This window comes from Hyperolius riggenbachi, chromosome 8 (assembly GCF_040937935.1).
Source record: "Hyperolius riggenbachi isolate aHypRig1 chromosome 8, aHypRig1.pri, whole genome shotgun sequence".
Lineage (NCBI taxonomy): Eukaryota > Metazoa > Chordata > Amphibia > Anura > Hyperoliidae > Hyperolius > Hyperolius riggenbachi.
In genome coordinates this window covers 201499170-201518837 of record NC_090653.1, presented here as the reverse complement: position 1 = coordinate 201518837, position 19668 = coordinate 201499170, and the positions used below count along the sequence as shown (strand labels likewise).

The following is a 19668-nucleotide window of genomic DNA, read 5'->3' as shown; positions in this document are numbered from 1 at the left end:
GAGCCAAGTCATTCTCTACACTTGGACCAGAGTTGACAAGACACCATCATCCTGGTACTGTATGCACTAATTTGTTGCAAGCTTCTGCTATGCTTTGAGCGTATCTCTTCTAGCAAACTGTCTATGCTGCATGCAGTGTCTGTCACTCCTGATTGACCACAATAGGAAATGCATACTTGAGTCTTTTGGATTAATCTGTGTCAGGAGGACTGCTTTGCCTGCTTAGCTACCTTGCTATACCTGAACTTGCTGTCTGGGATTACTTGTTTGGCTGGATGCTTTTGCACATATCATCAAAAGCCTGTTGTTTTGATGGAACTGCTTTATATGTTCAATTTTCTTTCTTGATCGACACCGAGGAACTGAACAATTGGTGTTGGATATCAGAGAATCTTACAACAATTCATAAACAGTGTTTTGCAGTGATTTACTTGTCCATTGATCCCTAAGGGGTACCCCTCCAGCAAATTTGACAGACTTGGAGTGAGTGAGGATGTGCATGTGCAGTGTGTTGGCGATGTGATTTGTGGATTGTCGGGCCCTTTTATGTATCTATGTGTGTGTGTGTCTTTTTGTCTTTTTTCTATTTGAATGAAATAATAAAAGTTTTTTGATATTTTACTGATTATTTTCAGTTATCTTTGTTGTTGCTTGGGGTATATGCCTTGCTTTGAGGCCTCTAAAGTGTTCTTATTTATCAAAATGTATCAACATTATAACAGTAGCAGCAGGAGTTGGTAGTAGCAGATTAGGCCATGGAACCTGATGATGGGACCCTGAGCATTAATCAAACTAAACAATGAGAGCAACGGTAGTTTGTGGCAGTAGAACAGACTGTGGAACCTAAAGGTGGGATCAAAGCATTAATTAAGTGAAAAGACAGCAGCAGGAGTTGGTGACAGCAGAATAGGCCGTGGAACCTAGTGATGGGACCCTAGTATTAATTAAATTAAACAATGACAGAAGGAGGAGTTGGTATTAGCAGAATATGCTGTAGAAGCTGGTGGTGGGACCACAGCATTAATTCAACAAATTATGACAGCAGCAGGAGTTTGTGGTAACAGATTAGGCCGTGGAACCTGGCATTGAAAGCACAATTTTAGTTAAATTAAACAATGATAGTAAGGAGTAGTTAGTGGTAGCAAAATAAGCTGTGGAATCTGACGGTGGGACCACAGCATTAATTAAATAAAATTATGGTACAAGCAGCAGGAGGAGTTAATGGCAGCAGGCTGTGGAACCTAGTGGTTGGAAAACAGCATTTTATTGATTAATATGAAATGACAGCAGCACGAGTTGGAGGTAGCAAATTAGGCTGTGGAACCTAGTGATGGGTCCCTAGCCTTATTTAAAATCAAATAACGGCCGCAAGAGAAGTTGGTGGTAGCACAAAAGGCTGTGGAAGCTGGCAGTAAGACCACAGCATTAATTAAATTAAAAAAAAATGACAGCAGGAGTAGTTGGTGGTAGCAAAATGGGCTGTGGAACCTGGCAGTTGGACCACAGCATTAATTAAATAAAATTATGGCACATGGCACCAGCAGCAGGAGAAGATGGTGGCAACAGAATAGGCTGTATAACCTGGCAGTGGGACCACAGCATTAATTTAACAACAGTCCTGCAACCACCATATAAGCATGCGGAAAATAACCTTTCCTGCTCTGTATCCCGGAACCTTCTGGAACAGGGTGGTCGCTCTCCTCCTGTCGACCTTTCCACTGGTAGACTGGGTATACAAGTGGAAAGTGCTAGCACCCCTTTTGGGGGCGTGGGCAACAACTGAGGTTTGAGGAGGCGCCCAGATTCTCTACTATTGGGTCTAAGTATAATTACTGTACAATAATATAGAAAAGTATCTTACCTCCAAAGAAGACTCACTCGGATTGGATATAAGAAGTCTTTATTATAAAATGGTGTAAGGCTTGACAGGTTAAAGAGGATCTGTAACATCAAAAGATCCCCTGGGAGGTACTCACCTCGGGTGGGGGAAGCCTCCGGATCCTAATGAGGCTTCCCACGCTGTCCTCCGTCCCTAAGGGGTCTCGCTGCAGCCCTCTGAGAATAATGACGTCAATATTTACCTTCCTGGCTCCTGCGCAGGCACTCTGACGGCTGTCGGCTCCAAACTACACGGAAATACCCGATCGCCGTCGGGTCTGCTCTACTGCGCAGGCGCAAGTTTACGGCGCCTGCGCACTAGAGCGGACCCGACTGAGATCGGGTATTTCCGTGTAGTTCGGAGCCGAGAGCAGCCACAGCGCCCCCGCTGGAGCCTGCAAAGGTAAATATTGAACTGACAGTCGGCTCTGTCACCGGCTGTTCGGAGGGCTGCAGCGAGACCCCCGTGGGACAGAGGACGGCGTGGGAAGCCTCATTAGGATCCGGAGGCTTCCCCCACCCGAGGTGAGTACCCCCCAGGGGATCTTTTTGACGTTACAGAGTGTCTTTAAGGCATACACACTAATATAAAGAGGAATAACTTGTTAAAGCCCTAATGAGGCTAGTAACACAGTTCAACAGTTCAGCAGCAGGGCTGATCAGAACAGCTGAATTCCGATTTCGCCAAACTTCGGTTTACTGCAGGCGAAAACCGAATTTCGTGTTCCGAGTGCATTTCCATTGAATTAAATGGTGCCAACTTCCGTGGTTAATTGTAAAGCCCCCATAGATGCTATCATCACCAAATTAGAACAATAAAGGACTTTTTGTTGTCATGTTTTTATTTCTTTTTTTAACTCTTTGTGCAAATGGGTAAGGGGTACTGTATACCCCTATACCCTTTTCACCTGGGGAGGACCTCCGTGAATCCCCTTGTTAAAGGGGAAGTGGTTCTCACACAGGGGCATTTCTAACATAGAGTGCAGGGGGCGTGGCACACCGGGTGACTGACAGCGAGTGGGGTGTCACCACGACCCCCTGCAGCAGCAGAGCAGGATGGGAAGCAGCGCCAGTAGAAGTGGCAGTGGGGACAGCAGTGGGGATGGGGGCCAGAACCCCCCCTCTCACCTGGGTCCCCTCCTTCTGCCTCTTCTCAGCAAGGGGGGTGTTGCCACAACCCCCTGCAGTGGCAGAGCAGGATGGGAATCACCATATAATAATGGAAACTGAAGGCTCGGCCGCGGGCAGATAATTACTCCACTTCCGCGTTCCAAGCCACAACTCTACACCTTCAATGATGCCCACTTTTCTTCCCGATTAGCAGAAGCACAGTGGGCGGCATTGAAGGCGGAGAGTTGTGGTGACTGACTACAGTTGCCGGTAGTGTATGGTGGGGAGGAGAGGCAGAAGGAGGGGACTCAGGAGAGGGTGGGGGGTTCTGGCCCCCCTCTCCGCCGCTGTCCCTGCTGCCCCTCCTTCTAGCGCTGCTTCCAATCCTGCTCTGCCACTGCAGGGGGTTGTGGTAATACCCCCCTCGCTGACAGTCACTCAGTGCGCCACGCCCCTTGTGCTCTATTGTAGGAACGCCCCTGTGTGGGACCACTTCCCCTTTAACAAGGGGATCCACAGAGGTCCTCCTCAGGTGAAAAGGGTATAGGAGTATACAGTACCCCTTACCCATTTCCACAAAGAGTTCAAAAAAAGAAATAAATACACGACAAACGAAAAAAGTCCTTCATTGTTCTAAATTAACTAAGGATACTTACCTTGCGATAATCCCATACCAGTATCCTCAGAAGTGGTCCAACCCCAGTATCCCACGCACCCGCCCAACTCCCGGGGCTGAATGGCTGTAGAAAGCCCCATGCAATCTGTATTACATAAGCTGGAAACACGCAAAAAAAATTGTTTTCTGAAACAAGAATTTTCGGCAAACAGTGCCACAAACAAAATGGCTGCTGGGGAATCCCCGTTCCCCAGAGGCCACCTCAGAGTGTCAAATATTTCACATGAATGGGTGGGTCCAGGGGACCAGGGCATTTTGCTGAAATTTCTTGTTTCAAAGGCAACATTTTTCTGTTCCCAGCCACTGCTATACAGATGCAGAGGCTGACTGTGACCATTCAGTGGCAGGAGTTCGTCGGCGTGGTAGGGTGGTGGGATGTCCTAGAGGATACTGGCGTGGGACCACTCCTGAGGATACTGGCAGGGAATTATCGCAAAGTAAGTATCCCTGGTTAATCTAGAACAATAAAGGACTTTTTTTTCGTTGTCGTGTCTTTATTTCTTTTTTTAACTCTTTGTGGAAATGGGTAAGGGGTATATTTTACCTCTTTCTATATATGCTTAGAACCATTAGTAGAGAATCCGGGTGCTTCCTCAAACCTCTTAAACAGTTCTCACCACAAATTTGACAACACAGTTTTCAACCTGGACACCCATGTTGGCAGCAGGTTATGAGTGTGACCCACAAATACTCCCTCACAGCGAAGTATATGACCTGCCATGGGGAAAAGGTGGGTCCATGGAGGCACACCTACATTGCCGAACAACACCTCCTCATCCTCTTCCTCCTAATGCCGCTGACTCTCTGGATTCTCCCAACCCTGCACTCGGATGCTCCCCCTTATCCTCATGAAGGTCAGGCATCACTACTACATGCTCTCCTCTTGAATTCACTCCTTAGAGGGGGCCTTCTTGCCTCCCTGCACCCCCACTTGATCCAACTCTTCCAGGGAAGCTTCTGCCTGGTCAAGATGACACAGTGCCCTGTCCAGCAAAAAATAAATAATTGGGAGCCAGCTGCAGGTGGAAGCATTCTCCCGCCTCACCAGGTTGGTTCCCTGCTGGGATGGAGCCAACATCAGGCAGACTTGCTGCATCTACTCCCAGTCCGCAGAGGTCAGCATGTGGAGTGCTTTTGTGCTGGTCATGTTTTGCCCTAGGAGGTACTAGGACATGGCCTTCACATGCCGGAACAATTGCTCCTACACTGCCATGGTGGAGTTCCACCACGTTGGACAGTCACCCATGAGCATGTGAGGTGGCAGGCCCTGAAACTGCTGCAAGTCAAATAGCAACGCGGTGGCAGAAATGGTCCACAAGTTTGCTTGCCCTTTTCAGCACTGCATGTAACCCCCGTATGGGTGTGCACGAAGCTCTGCACTACAAGGTTTAGCACATGTGCAAGACAGGGCATGTAGCCCTCGTGTGGCCTCAGCCAGGGTCACCAATTGCAGCAGAGCTTGGTAGTGGTGGTGTCCCACTTTGTTGCTAATGCATTGTTATTACTTATTCTTATTAATTGTATTGCTTGCAACAATAATTTTGTTTTAAGTAAATAGTCTTCATAGGGAAGTATTAGCCAATTGTCAGATTTATTGGGTTAAATCAAAAGGGATTTTTTTAATTAACATAGCAAACATTTCAAATTCATATTCTGAAACGTCTTATTTGACAAGGGATTTGTAATACAGTCAAGCCAGTTATTTGATTCAGGTGGTTCAAGAGAAGCCATCTAAAAAAGCTCAGGCAGCAACTTCACCTGACTTTGCTCTAGGGCACACAAGCAAACACAGGCAGGTCAGAACATGCTGATTGGGCTCTACAGTTCACCAATACACTGGTGACTAATTGTCATCTTTTCACCTGGAAATAAAGTTGTGGTTAACAGCTGTTAAGAGGTTTTAAGAAAACCGATTCAGTACTTTGTTCTAGCTATAGAATTGCATGTATTTTTAATTAGTATTTGATATAATTGTATCAAATAATGGCTTTTTAATGTTTGCTAAGTTTATAAGCCCCAATCTAAGCACTTATTTTGTCCCACACACGTGTAGGCATTCATTTTCAGAGCTTAATAGCCTTGATTAGCTGATGAAAAACAAAGCACTTTTTACAAGAGCCAAGACAATGACCACTTTCTTCACCACAGACTGTTATGGAAAACACACATATATCTTTAATAAGAATTCTGTGTATTTTAGGACGTCCAGATGTGGAACAGCCATGTGAAACAAGTGTGCGTACATGGAGTCCAGGAGCAAATGACAACTCTGTGCCCCCTGCATGCACTGGGCCCAATGGATGCTACTTGCAGCTGGAATTTTCATATCCAGTGATACCACAAACTCTTACAATATGGGTGACATTCGTTACCACAGATGCTGATATATATGGAGCTGAAGTGAATATCAAGGTTCTTCTAGTCAATGGGGAGACGAGAAATGTTGGACCTCAAAATGTCTTCTGTGATGTTCCCTTAACTGTAAAGTTGAATTACATTAAATCAGAAATTTATGGTATCCAAATCTACACCAAGGACAACCAAGTGGAAATTGATGCAGCTATGATCACTTCAGTGCCTGATTGTCCATTGTGTGTACACTGCAATCCCATTCATTATAAGGTGCTTCGAGACCCACCTTTTGAAGATGGTACACACTCTAAGAACTCCATTTACCACAGAAGATTTGCAGACATGTAAGTAAGTTTTGTTTTATTTTTCCCTCTCATATGAGCAATACCTATTTTACATACACGTGAATAGTGATGAGCACAAATTTTGCATAATCATAATTTCGCTCGTAATTCACAATTATGATGCAAAATTGTAAAGCAAAATTTTGGGAAAATGTGTAATTAATTTCACATGTAAACGGAATCCAACTGTAATTTTGGTTATTACATAAAAATTTAGCATCATTTTGTGCCGACTTTGGCGGTTAATAGCAAAGCTCCCATACATGCTATCATCACCAAAATTGCTACATATGTTAAGAGGAGTACTGGAAACAAGTAAAAAAAAAAATCAAAAAGACCTTGTAGTTTTTGAGAAAATGATTTTTACAAATGCAAATGAAAAATAGTTTTTAAAATGTAATTTTTCTAAGTTTTAAAACCATTTTTCTTTGCATTTTTAAAATTGTTTTTTTTTTTTAAACTACGTGGTCTTTTTGTAAAATAATTTTTTTGACATGTACCCAATACTCTTCTTAAAATATGTAGTAAAGTTAGTGTCAATAGCATGCGTAAGGACTTTGCTATTCACTGCTAAATTCAGCACGAAATTACGTGAAAATGTATGCAAAATTATAAATGATTATACAAAATCAATTGAATTTACAAATCATGATTACCTAGAGGCGTAATTGTGAAAATGTATTGTAACGATCGGTGTCAGCACACAGAGAGAATCTGATTGTTGATGATCTGCAGAATCATCAACAATACAGATGTATACTCGATTATGGATGATCTGCAGAATCACCAATAATACAAGTATGACTAACCTCTGGACAACTATTGAGTTAATGTATTTGATGAACTGGAGGCTATCTCCCGAGGAGCGGGAGATATAAGAGACTCGGCCAAGAGCCACCTGAGGGGCAGGTGGCCCTGGGCAGTGCAGAAACTATCTCTTGATAGTGAGGACCTGGTAACCAGGGATAGCAATATTAGATGGTGAACTGTACTGCAGCCAGAGGAAGGGACCACTGGCTGCTAACAGGCCGGACTCTCTGAGGAGCGGGAGTCCTGGTTGCAGCTGACATCTGATGGAATGGTGTCACTGCTAATACTGATAGTCTGAGCACTTAGGGAGAGTGACAGCTAGGATAGTCGGGCAGGCCAGGTCAGCAACACACGAGCAGATAAGGTACAGAGACAGAAGACTGATTATGTAACCGGTACAGGCAGGGTCTGGCAACAGGTAGACAGATATGCAGAGGTACCGAATCAGAAAGCAAGAGAAAGGTTGACAGAGCAAATAGTCATAACATATAAATATAACAGAGTCCTAGACTGGGGTGTGAGCTCTTTGATCTCGACACCTGGGAACTAGTCTAGAGTATACCACAGTAATGACACAGTATCCCTAAGCTTGGGTCTGAGGTCCTTGGTCACAACACCCTGGAACTGGTCTAAAGTATAACACAGCAATGACACAGTATCCCTAAGCTTGGGTGTGAGGTCCGTGGTCTCAACACCCTGGACCTGGTCTAACATATAACACAAACGTATTCTGGCTAAGTGTGGATTCCCAGGTCATCCTGGTTCAAACACACTGTGGGATCTGACTGGTCTGAGTGCTCACACGTAAGTATGTAACTATAACAGGATCTATGTAACTATAACAGGATCTGGATAGGATGGCTATATGGGCACATACATGGCAGATGAAATTCAATGTTGACAAATGTAAGGTCATGCATTTTGGACGTACTAATGGTCTAGCACCATACAAAATAAATGGGATACAGTTGGGGACATCAAACTTGGAGAAGGACTTAGGAGTACTCATTGACAACAAGTTAAATAATCGTACTCAATGCCAAGCAGCTGCAGCTAAAGCTAACAAAATTTTGGGATGCATTAAAAGGGAAATAAAAACTCGAGATGCTAGCATAATATTGCCCCTGTTTAACACTCTAGTAAGGCCACATCTGGAATATGGAATTCAGTTCTGGGCACCACATTACAAAAAAGATATTGCAGTTTTAGAGCAGATGCAGAGACGAGCAACAAAATTGATGCGTGGGATGGAAGGTCTCACTTATCGAGAAAGGTTAGATAAACTGGCTTTATTTAGTCTAGAGAAAAGACGCCTTAGAGGGGATCTAATTAACATGTATAAATACATCAGAGGGCAATATAATACCTTGGCGGATGAGCTTTTTGTCCCTAGGCCTTCTCAAAGGACTAGAGGACATGATCTGTGCATGGAGGAAAAACGTTTTAGCCATTTATTTAGGAAAGGGTTCTTTACAGTTAGAGTGATTAAGATGTGGAATGCATTGCCATAGGAAGTCGTTATGGCAAACTCTATACCTGCATTTAAAGGGGGCTTAGATGATTTCCTTGCGTTGAAAGACATCCATGGCTACAATTGCTAGGTAATGCCTAATGATGTTGATCCAGGGATTTTATCTGATTGCCATCTGGAGTCGGGAAGGAACTTTTCCCTTTAGGGGCTAATTGGACCATGCCTTGTAAGGGTTTTTTCGCCTTCCTCTGGATCAACAGGGATATGTGAGGGAGCAGGCTGGTGTTGTGCTTTATACTGGTTGAACTCGATGGACGTATGTCTTTTTTCAACCAAAATAACTATGTAACTATGTAACTATGTAACTATTTGCAACGGCAGACAACCAGCAACTGACAGGCAAGAAGTATATATAGAGAAGCGCTCCTCAGCGCCGCCCAGCCCCACTTAGCCAATCACCTACTACGCTGGGATCAGCTGATCGTCCTGAACAGCTGATCCCTCTCCTATTGGCATAAAGGTCCTGCCTCCTAGCACGCGCGCGTAGCTCTCCATCAGTGTGCACTACTAGGCTCAGACACACCAGACGCATGCTGCTGTGCGGAAACCGCCGGTCTGAACACGGAGACAGCCGCCCCGCTGCCAGACCACATGGCGGTGTCTCCGCAATCCATTACATGTATGCAAAATTTCACGTACTCATAACTAGCTGATTACGATCATCACTACTTGTGAATATGTAAAAAAAAAGATAATAAAAATGTCCACATGCACATTGGCTTACAGACAGCACTATTGTTGCATGTATATTTCTAAAGAGTTTGCTGAGGGGATGTCTCAGTATCCTTTTTTAAAATCCAGGGTGGACAGTGTTCTTCACTTCCTTTATTTTACAGTATATGCTTAGAATTTTTGTCAGTGAACTAGGTAGAAGAAAGAAAGCTGAAGAAGATAAGGCTGGTGTCCAAATACAAAATTTTAAGCGAAATTATGAATTACTATACGAAATCAATTGAATTTACAAACCGTAATTACGTATAAGCGTAAATGCGAAAATGCACACAAAATTTTACGTAATCGTAATTAGCTGATTACGATTATCATCACTGCTTACTTGTATGCCAATGTTCCTACGGACTACTAGTTGCATGTGAAAAATATGTATACATGTTTACATATGTCAATTTATGAATATTAACCACTTTACCACCACGCGTGCATATATCTATGCTTCTTTTAACACACCTCCCGCCGCTACTGCCGCTGTCTGCGCTCCCGCTCGCTCGTGCGCGCACTCCTGCGCTCGTGCACGCCGCCGGCCGTTCGCCCGGAGATCAATGACCGGGAAAAATTGTTCCCGTTCCTTGATCTCAGCCCCCCAGCTATGATCGGCTGCTTCTATAAGAAGCAGTGCGATCATTGTGAAAAAAAAAATTGTGAAAAAAAAAAGTTTCCCAGCCTCAGCCTTCTGACGCTTACAGGTTGAATGAACAAAAAATTACTGTGGCCATCTTGTGGCCAAATAGTAAAACTACATCCAAAACATTTTTCATATACAAATACATACTTTTACACTATAAATTAACTCATTACCTCCTACACTCCCCAATTTATTTATTTTTTTAATAAAAAGAAAAACAATTACAATAAAAAAAAAACACAAATACCCTCTTTCCCTGAAAGTAGGACCTACCCTGAAAATAAGCCCTTGCTGGAATTTTGAGCATGCTTGAAATATAAGCCCTACCCTGAAAATAAGCCCTAGCAGAAGTTAAAGAGGAGGAAGAGGCAGCGAGTAAGTAGGGACACAGTGGTGCAGTGCCAATCGGGCACTGATCCTGTCATCCCAGCACACAGCAAGGTTATCAGCTGTGTGCAGGGAAGACAGGGCAGGTGCCTTATCTGTACAGTAGCATACTTTCAAATCTATGAACATCACAATACAAAGGAACAGGAAATGTTCTGCTGAGAGACACTTCCTAATAGAAATATAAGACATCCCCTGAAAATAAGCCCTAGCACCTCTTTTAGAGCAAAAATTAATATAAGACACTGTCTTATTTTCGGGGAAAGACGGTAGTTACCTTAGGGACTTAACTCTTTAAATATTTAAAATGCACCTTTATTTCCAAGTAAAATATTGGCGCCAAACATTGTGATAGGGACATAATTTAAATGGTGTAATAACCAGGACAAATGGGCAAATGAGTTTCATGGATTTTAATTACAGTAGCATGCATTATTTAAAAACTATAATGGCCGAAAACTGAAAAATAATGATTTTCTTTTTCCCACATCTTTTCCTATTTTCCCATTAAAACACATTTAGAATAAAATAATTCTTGGCATAATGTCCCACCTAAAGAAAGCCTAATTGGTGGCAAAAAAAACAAGATATAGTTCATTTCATTGCGATAAATAATAATAAAGTTATACAAATGAATGGAAGGAGCGCTGAAAGGTGAAAATTGCTCTGGTGCTCAAGGGGTACAACCCCTCAGTTGTGAAGTGGTTAAAGGGCAGCACAATGGCGTAGTGGATAGTACTATCGTTTTGCAGTGTTGGGTACTGTTAGAATTCCAGCCAGGGCACAATCTGCAAAGAGTTTGTATGTTCTCCCTGTGTCTGCATTGGTTTCCTCCAGGCACTTTGATTTTCTCCCATATCCCAAAACTATACAAATATGTAAATTGGCTTCTCCCTAAAATTGGCCCTAGACTACATTGGACATACTATAGCAGGAAATAGATTGTGTTGGAAATCATTGCACTGCAGTGCAAAACTACCAGTATGAAAGCCCTCATTGGAATTTAAGTGCATTGCGTCATGATCGGGTATATATTGTCAATTATATTGTCTGTTGCACCACGATACAACGGACTTAGTATGAGAGGAGCCTAAAATGTTAACATGTTGGCATTACATAAACATTGTAATATGAATTAAAAAAAAATATAATGAAACATACAATTACTTTTTAAATAGATAGGATATAACTATAAAAAAGAATGCACAATTAAAAATCAGAAATAATAATATCATAAGTAAAAAACAATTATTTCATACAAGATTAATAAAAACAAAACACTTAATAGCAATAAGTTAAACAAAAAATTGCAATAATATAAAAGGAAACAAAATCTGACGGCTTTGCATAAAATACTTGCCTTCATACAGTTAAACTCATTCATATAAAGCCCCCCATGATCTGAGCCATACAAGTACTAGACCTACAAAGAGAAAATGTTACCTTATGTTGTCTTCTATAACTGAATCATTTCTGATTGCTTGCAGTATTATCGAACATAGCCTGCGGGGTCATCTGCAATGACTCACATTAACAGTATGTGCCTATTCTATATAAAAATCTATTTTTCAAAAAGGTATTACCTGGAGGCTGTTTTTATGTAAAATCTAATTTGGCTTTTATTTTTTATTTTTTTACTACAAAACTGATTTTGCAATTGTTTGTTGCTCATTCCTTCTTGCACTAGATGAGTCCAAAGTAATAACACTAATGGTTGAGCTCTTGTTAGATAGCAGCCTGAGCTGATAGCATTAAACATTTCACTTCACAATAACATACTGTAACGATCTTACCTTCCAGCAGCGGGTCCCGCGGCGTCTCCAGCCGCGAGACTTCTGCTCCGTCATCTTCCCCGGCATCCCTCCAGTGGTGGCATGCGTGCGCAGATCCTCCAGTCAGATGCGCGTGGTGCAGTGCAGCCTTTATAGGTTGAGGAGGTGTGTCTGACTGAGGGGCTGTCATCGTGGGGGCTGGATCTTGCTCTGACTTGCGGGTATATTAGGCCAAGTGAGACAGTTGCTCACTGGCCTTGATACTAATCAGTTCGCTGGTTCTTGGCCCTTAGATAGTGAGAATCTTGAGAGCTACATTTCATATATTGCACATCAGCATGATATATACAGTGGGTTGCAAAAGTATTCGGCCTCCTTGAAGTTTTCCACATTTTGTCATATTACTGCCACAAACATGAATCAATTTTATTGGAATTCTACATAAAAGACCAACACAAAGTGGTGTACACATGAAAAGTGGAACGAAAATCATACATGATTCCATACATTTTTTTTACAAATAAATAACTGCAAAGTGGTGTGTGCATAATTATTCGGCCCCCTTTGATCTGAGTGCAGTAAGTTGCCTATAGACATTGCCTGATGAGTGCTAATGACTAAATAGAGTGCACCTGTGTGTAATCTAATGTCTGTACAAATACAGCTGCTCTGTGAGGGCCTCAGAGGCTGTCTAAGAGAATATTGGGAGCAACAACACCGTGAAGTCCAAAGAATACACAAGACAGGTCCAAGACAGGTCAGGGATCAAGTTATTGAGGAATTTAAAGAAGGCTTAGGCTACAAAAAGATTTCCAAAGCCTTGAACATCCCACGGAGCACTGTTCAAGTGATCATTCAGAAATGGAAGGAGTATGGCACAACTGTAAACCTACCAAGACAAGGCCATCCACCTAAACTCACAGGCCGAACAAGGAGAGCGCTGATCAGAAATGCAGTCAAGAGGCCCATGGTGACTCTGGACGACCTGCAGAGATCTACAGCTCAGGTGGAAGACTCTGTCCATAGGACAACTATTAGTCATGCACTGTACAAAGTTGGCCTTTATGGAAGAGTGGCAAGAAGAAAGGCATTGTTAACAGAAAGCATAAGAAGTCCCGTTTGCAGTTTGCCACAAGCCATTTGGGGAACACAGCAACCATGTGGAAGAAGGTGCTCTGGTCAGATGAGACCAAAATTGAACTTTTTGGCCAAAATGCAAAATGCTATGTGTGGCAGAAAACTAACACTGCACATCACTCTGAACACACCATCCCCACTGTCAAATATGGTGGTGGCAGCATCATGCTCGGGGGGTGTATCTCTTCAGCAGGGACAGGGAAGCTGGTCAGAGTTGATGGGAAGATGGATGGAGCCAAATACAGGGCAAACTTGGAAGAAAACCTCTTGGAGACTGCAAAAGACTTGAGACTGGGGCGGAGGTTCACCTTCCAGCAGGACAATGACCCTAAACATAAAGCCAGGGCAACAATGGAATGGTTTAAAACAAAACATATCTATGTGTTAAAATGGCCCAGTCAAAGTCCAGATCTAAATCCAATCGAGAATCTGTGGCAAGATCTGAAAACTGCTATTCACAAACGTTGTCCATCTAATCTATTTGAGCTGGAGCTGTTTTGCAAAGAATAATGGGCAAGGATTTCAGTCTCTTGATGTGCAAAGCTGGTAGAGACATACCCTAAAAGACTGGCAGCTGTAATTGCAACAAAAGGTGGTTCTACAAAGTATTGACTCAGGGGGCCGAATAATTATGCACCCCCACTTTGCAGTTATTTATTTGTAAAAAATGTTTGGAATGATGTATGATTTTCGATCTACTTCTCACATGTACACCACTTTGTACTGGTCTTTTACATGGAATTCCAATAAAATTGATGCATGTTTGTGGCAGTAATGTGACAAAATGTGGAAAACTTCAAGGAGGCCGAATACTTTTGCAACCCACTGTATGTACTCTAGTCAGTCAGTGTATATATTGTAGTATTGTAATTTTATTACTGTATGTTATTGTGTACCGACCTTTGCCTGCCTTTTGACTACGAATCTGCCTAGCTCCTCTGTACTACTGTCATCTGATTACTGTGTATGACTCGGCCTGCCCCTGACTTCGCTTCTGTTTGATCCTTCTAATACGACTGGCATCTGACTTATGTGTATGACTCGGCCTGATATTTGTCAACGATTTTGCCTAGCCCTTCTGTACCACTGCCGTCTGCTCATGTGAATTACCCCGGTCTGTCTTTGACTACGCTATTCTCACTAAAACTGTGTTTTGCACTTGTTACGCAGGCCTGTTCACGTATCAGCATGATACATACCTAGTGATTGCAGAGCATTAATGTTAGACATCAGTTAACCGGCCATTGCCATGTTATACCTAATTATAAATTCCCTGCCTAAGGTAGTCCCCTTCCTGACACTTAAAGTAACAATCTACTCTGTCCATTAAAACGAACCTCCTGATGTTAGTGAAATGTTGTTAGAGGTGCTCTTTGTCATGATATAGCAGCTAGTTATGATGTTGGGATAATACAGGAGTATATTTCCATCTTTCTATCTGCTGTATATTACGTATGTCAGCCAGTCTGGCTTTGAAGGTATTGGCAGCTAGCTTCCTGGAGTTCTGTATATACATGTGAATTAACTCTATCATTGTCTGCTGCTAATTAGGGAACACTTAGGAGCAGGGAATGCTAAATGGATTTGCTAGCCCCTGGCAAGGAGATGGCTACTTAGTCAATAGCCAGTCAAATCCTTCCCTTTGATATGCTAGGAAATAATGTCACCCATGTGTTGTCACCTGTAACCGGGAGTAAGGAAGTCTTTTGTTGTGTGTGTGCTATAATACACTTTTTACATGTGGAAGTAGATCTCTGGGAATCAAATTATGTCTGGGGATGCAATTAAAACTAGTTCCCCCCATCCAAACAGGCTTGCAGCCTCAAGGCAAATATTCCAGCATAAAAGGCATGGGGCAGATACCTAAAATCAGTCCACTCCTGACGGTAGCTGAAGCTAAGTGACTACTGGTCCAACGAGAACTGTGTTCATCCACAAAACCCAAGTCCAAGGTTCTTCTATCTTGAGCCCTGTTTTATTTGGTAAGCAAATCGCCTCGTGTGTATCTTTGTAACTTGTATTTCGTAACTTTTACTGTTTTTTGTACATCTTTTGTATATATTATTTTCTGCATTCTTCCACCTTTTCCCTGGAATATTAAATAGTTATTTAATAAGTTTGACTTCTGCTGTACTAAACTAACACTCATAGCCTAGAAGAGACTGAAGTGTAACTGTGTATAAGTCCATGCCTGATTGTATGATTGAGCAACCCTACCGTATAATATTGTAATTGCATTGTGTGTATGGGGCACTTCTGCACTCGACAGCAGAGTTGGAAGTCCCGGAGTGGCTAACAGTATCGTTCGGAAAGACTGTTAGTGGTTTTGCTTCACTACAGTGTAAGATTGCAATTGTGCGTGTGTGTGGGGCGTTTGTCATACGGTGGCCTAAAGCGCGCAGCTGACCCAACGTATAAAAACACCAGTGCGAGTAACTCGACAGCAGAGTGGAAGTGTCTAGCAACAGCTAGTGGTGGCAGTGAGAAGTGTTCTGAGGGGTCACAGCCTTGTTTTAGATTGACTAAGGCTGTTTCCCCTCTCGAACTGGTCAAACCCGCAGTCGGGAACCGTATACGCAGGCGTGCCGTAGGCCGGTTCCCGAGTAACTCGACAGCAGAGTGGAAGTGTCTAGCAATAGCTAGTGGGGGCAGTGAGAAGGGTTCTGAGGGGTCACAGCCTTGTTTTAGCTTGACTAAGGCTGCTTCCCCTCTCAATCTGGTGAAACCAGCAGTCGGGAACCATATACGCAGGCATGCCGCGGGTCGGTTCCTGACAATTTTTTTTTATATTGGCTTTGTGACAATGTTTTAGGCAGGTGATTCGATGCTCCTCACCTTTCGTTTGCCTAGCTCTAATATATTGTCCTAATAAAAATTTCCATTCATGAGCTTAAATTTAACCTTATGCAGTAGTAAGCCACAGCGCAGGTGATCAGGGTCGTCACAAGCATAAGCACACTCTACTTCAGAAATCCATCTGTAACACTGCCACAACCTGTGTGAGCACTGCAGTGCAAAAAATTATCAAAGAGGGGTACTCTCAGTGCGTTTCACAAACATATCCACTTTATTTCAATAAAAAAAAGAGCCAAATGCATAAAGGGTACACTCACATCATGAGGGTCCCAATCCACTCAGGACCCTCTCTGGTATACAGTGCTTCCCACCACAGCGGTACTATTCCCCTCTGACTGGCACTGGGGTCACGGTGACTGCCATCCGCTAATGACTACACACTTGATGACACTTACCAACATGTACCTTCCATCCTCCGCAGTGGTTATTTTGGCTAAATAGTCAAAAAGTGGTCAAAATACCATGACAAAGTTGTTCTCTTAAAGTGAACCTCCAGACTAAAAATCGACTCAGCAGCACTGAAAAGGCCTGGTGTTTCTTTAACAGTTTCACAGCATCAGAACTTTGTTTCTCTTATACAAGCCTCATTTTTAGCTGCACAGAAGAAAACTGCCCGGGCATTTTTCCCCTGATGCTGTGCAAAGCATGATGGGATTTCTGATGTTGTTGCTTTCATTCTGCTGTTTTGGTGCAAATTTTTTTTCTTACATTATGAATTTGACATTTGAAGCCTAGTGTGTGCAGCTGGGAGGGGTTATCAGGACACTGGACAGTTGGAACTGTGTCTCCTGCTCCCTATCACCTCCTTTCAAACAAAAAGATGGCTGCCCCCATGACAAAGATGGCTGCCCCCATGAATCACAAACATTTGCCTGTTCTTTTGAAACAGGGTGGATAAGAGATTATATTACCTATCTATTCTAATTAACATAACTATTGTAACTTAATGACAGTATGTTTGTTTAGGCTGAAGTTCCCCTTTAAAACTAATAACCAAGCCCAGTTCCATACAATAGCCAGAACAGTACTAAGTGTATTGTAACTATAGACTAACCATACCCCACACCCAAGGCCTCATCCATAATCAATATTTATAGCAAAGGTAAAATAAATTAGCAACAACTATTTAAGATAAAGAAAAGCAAAAAGAAAGCATCAAGTGCTTATGCAAATTTTTTTTTACGTTTTTAAAGTCTATCTAGCTACAGTTTTTGTTAGCATAATGTCTCCCACTCATCTCTTCTAGGCATGTAAGTGTAGTTTAAGAGTTTAAAATGATCCTTTATTTTGATGGAAATAGTGGAGGTCATGTGACCATGGCTGCTCTGTGGGCTTCTTCTTTCTAAGCCGGATGAGCCATGCTGCCTTAAAGAGAATCTGTACTCTAAAATTCTTACAATAAACAGCATACCATTCTATTCATTATGTTCTCCTGGGCCCCTCTGTGCTGTTTCTGCCTCTCGGTGCTGCAATCCTGGCTTGTAATTGCCATTTTTATGCAGTGTTTACAAACAAAAGACATAGCAAGTGATTCGCTGAAAGTAGGTCCGTGTGTGAGTCATACAGAGTGTGCAGGGGGCCTGGAGAGGGTGTGTATAGCTTTTGCCAATGACAAGCAGTGCAGCACATTCCACACATTCCAGCCTCAGCTGACAGAGGAGAGAAGATTAGGTCATATAACAGAGATAATACAGCCACTGTGCAATTAGGAAAGGCTGCAGTAAACCAGACCACATTAGAACAGGTATAGGAACTTATAGGATAGAAGAAATAAGGATAAACATTTTGTTACAGAATCTCTTTAAGGGAGGGAAGGCATGGATAAGCTGCAGCTCAACACATTTCCTAAATGAGAGAGCTGAGGTTGTGTTGCCAGCCAATCCCTCTCATGTAGGTGTCTTTGGAGGGGAATAAGGTGTTCAGTGGATGGGAGCAGTTTGTACATTGCAGAATGCAGATCTCACAGTATGAAACAGCATCATTGGGGGACACAGAAAATCAGTGGTGGTTACCATTCTGTACACATAAATTACACTTACATACCTACTTACATACCTAGTGGGAAGGATAGCAAGGTGATGGGCTAATAAAAACTGAAGCTAGTCAGAAGCTTTAACCACTTCAGCTCATGGGTTGTTTTCACCTTATGGACAAGAGGAATTTTCACATTTCAGTGCTTCTCCCTTTCATTCTCCAATAACTTTATCACTACTTATCACAACAAAATGCTTAGTTTTTTTTGCCGCTAATTAGGCTTTCTTTGGGTTGTACGTTATGCTAAGTATTATTTTATTCTAAATGCATTTCAATGGGGATAATAAGAAAACATTTGAAAAAATTCATTATTTCTCAGTTTTCGGCCATTACAGTTTTAGAATAAAATGTAAAGCTGTGGATAAAAGCCACACATTATATTTGACCGTGTGTCCAGGTTATTGCAATGTTTAAATGATATCTCTAGTACAATGCATGGTGACAATATTTTATTTAGAAATAAAGGTGCATTTTTTCAGTTGTACATCCATCACTAATTTCCATCACTAATTTCAAGCACATAATTTAATAATAATATACCCTCTTGACATACATATTAAAAAAAAATAGTCAGTAATGTCTGTTGGTGTAATTTTACTATTTGACCACAATTTGTTCTCACGCATTATTTTCTATTGCGTACAATAAGTACGCTAAAAAGGAAGTAATGTGTGGCTGTGTTACTTCTGAAGTGATGCAGGCATCTCATTGATGCCGGCGATCACCGGGACCTAGAGGGGAGATGAATGAATGGGAACAAAGTTCCCATTCATTAATCTAGCGATTGGCGGAGGGACCATCAAAAACGAGCTAGTAGGAGGGAGCGCGACGGCACCATTTGGAAATGATCACTGTTTTTATACAAGTGTTTCGGGGCCACAGAGGGTCCCCTTCACCAGAAAGTGCAGACTAGGTCTAGTCTGCACTTTCTGATGAAGGGGACCCTCCGTGACTCTGAAACAATTTGATATTACAAATTGGGTGTGGCTTGACACCCAGGTTCAGGGGCAAACCCAGGATTCCTGAAAGGTCTCTCTCTTAGCCATGCACCATACAGTATAATAATGTGGTAGGACATCATGCTGGGTACACACAATGAAATCTCCCGTCTAACTGACAGGATCTGACAATTATTTCTTAACTGTCCAATATCTGCTCCCGATCGACAATGGGATCAATCAGAAGCAGTTTGGATACAGATAATGAGGACAGCCAACATTGCTAATGAAGGGGAAAGTGAAGTATTCACCCAGCAGGGCACAGGGCTGTTCTCATACCTGAGCAGCAGGGCACAGGGCTGTTCCCTAGAGCTGCTTCATGCTCTGTACACATGCGGCTGCTCCATGCTCTGTACAGACGCTGCTGCTCCACGCGCTTTACACACACTGCTGCTCCATGCTCTGTACACACGCTGCTACTTC

General features: G+C 42.5%; 1 protein-coding gene across 1 annotated transcript in view; it reads left to right on the top strand.

Annotated features, from left to right (window-relative positions):
- The window catches only part of PAPPA (pappalysin 1), a 591278-nt gene that overhangs the window by 281027 nt on the left and 290583 nt on the right, over positions 1-19668 (top strand). The window contains exon 7 of the mRNA XM_068248107.1: positions 5865-6360. Coding sequence (XP_068104208.1) covers positions 5865-6360 — 496 coding nt within the window. The remainder of the gene's footprint in view (positions 1-5864; positions 6361-19668) is intronic.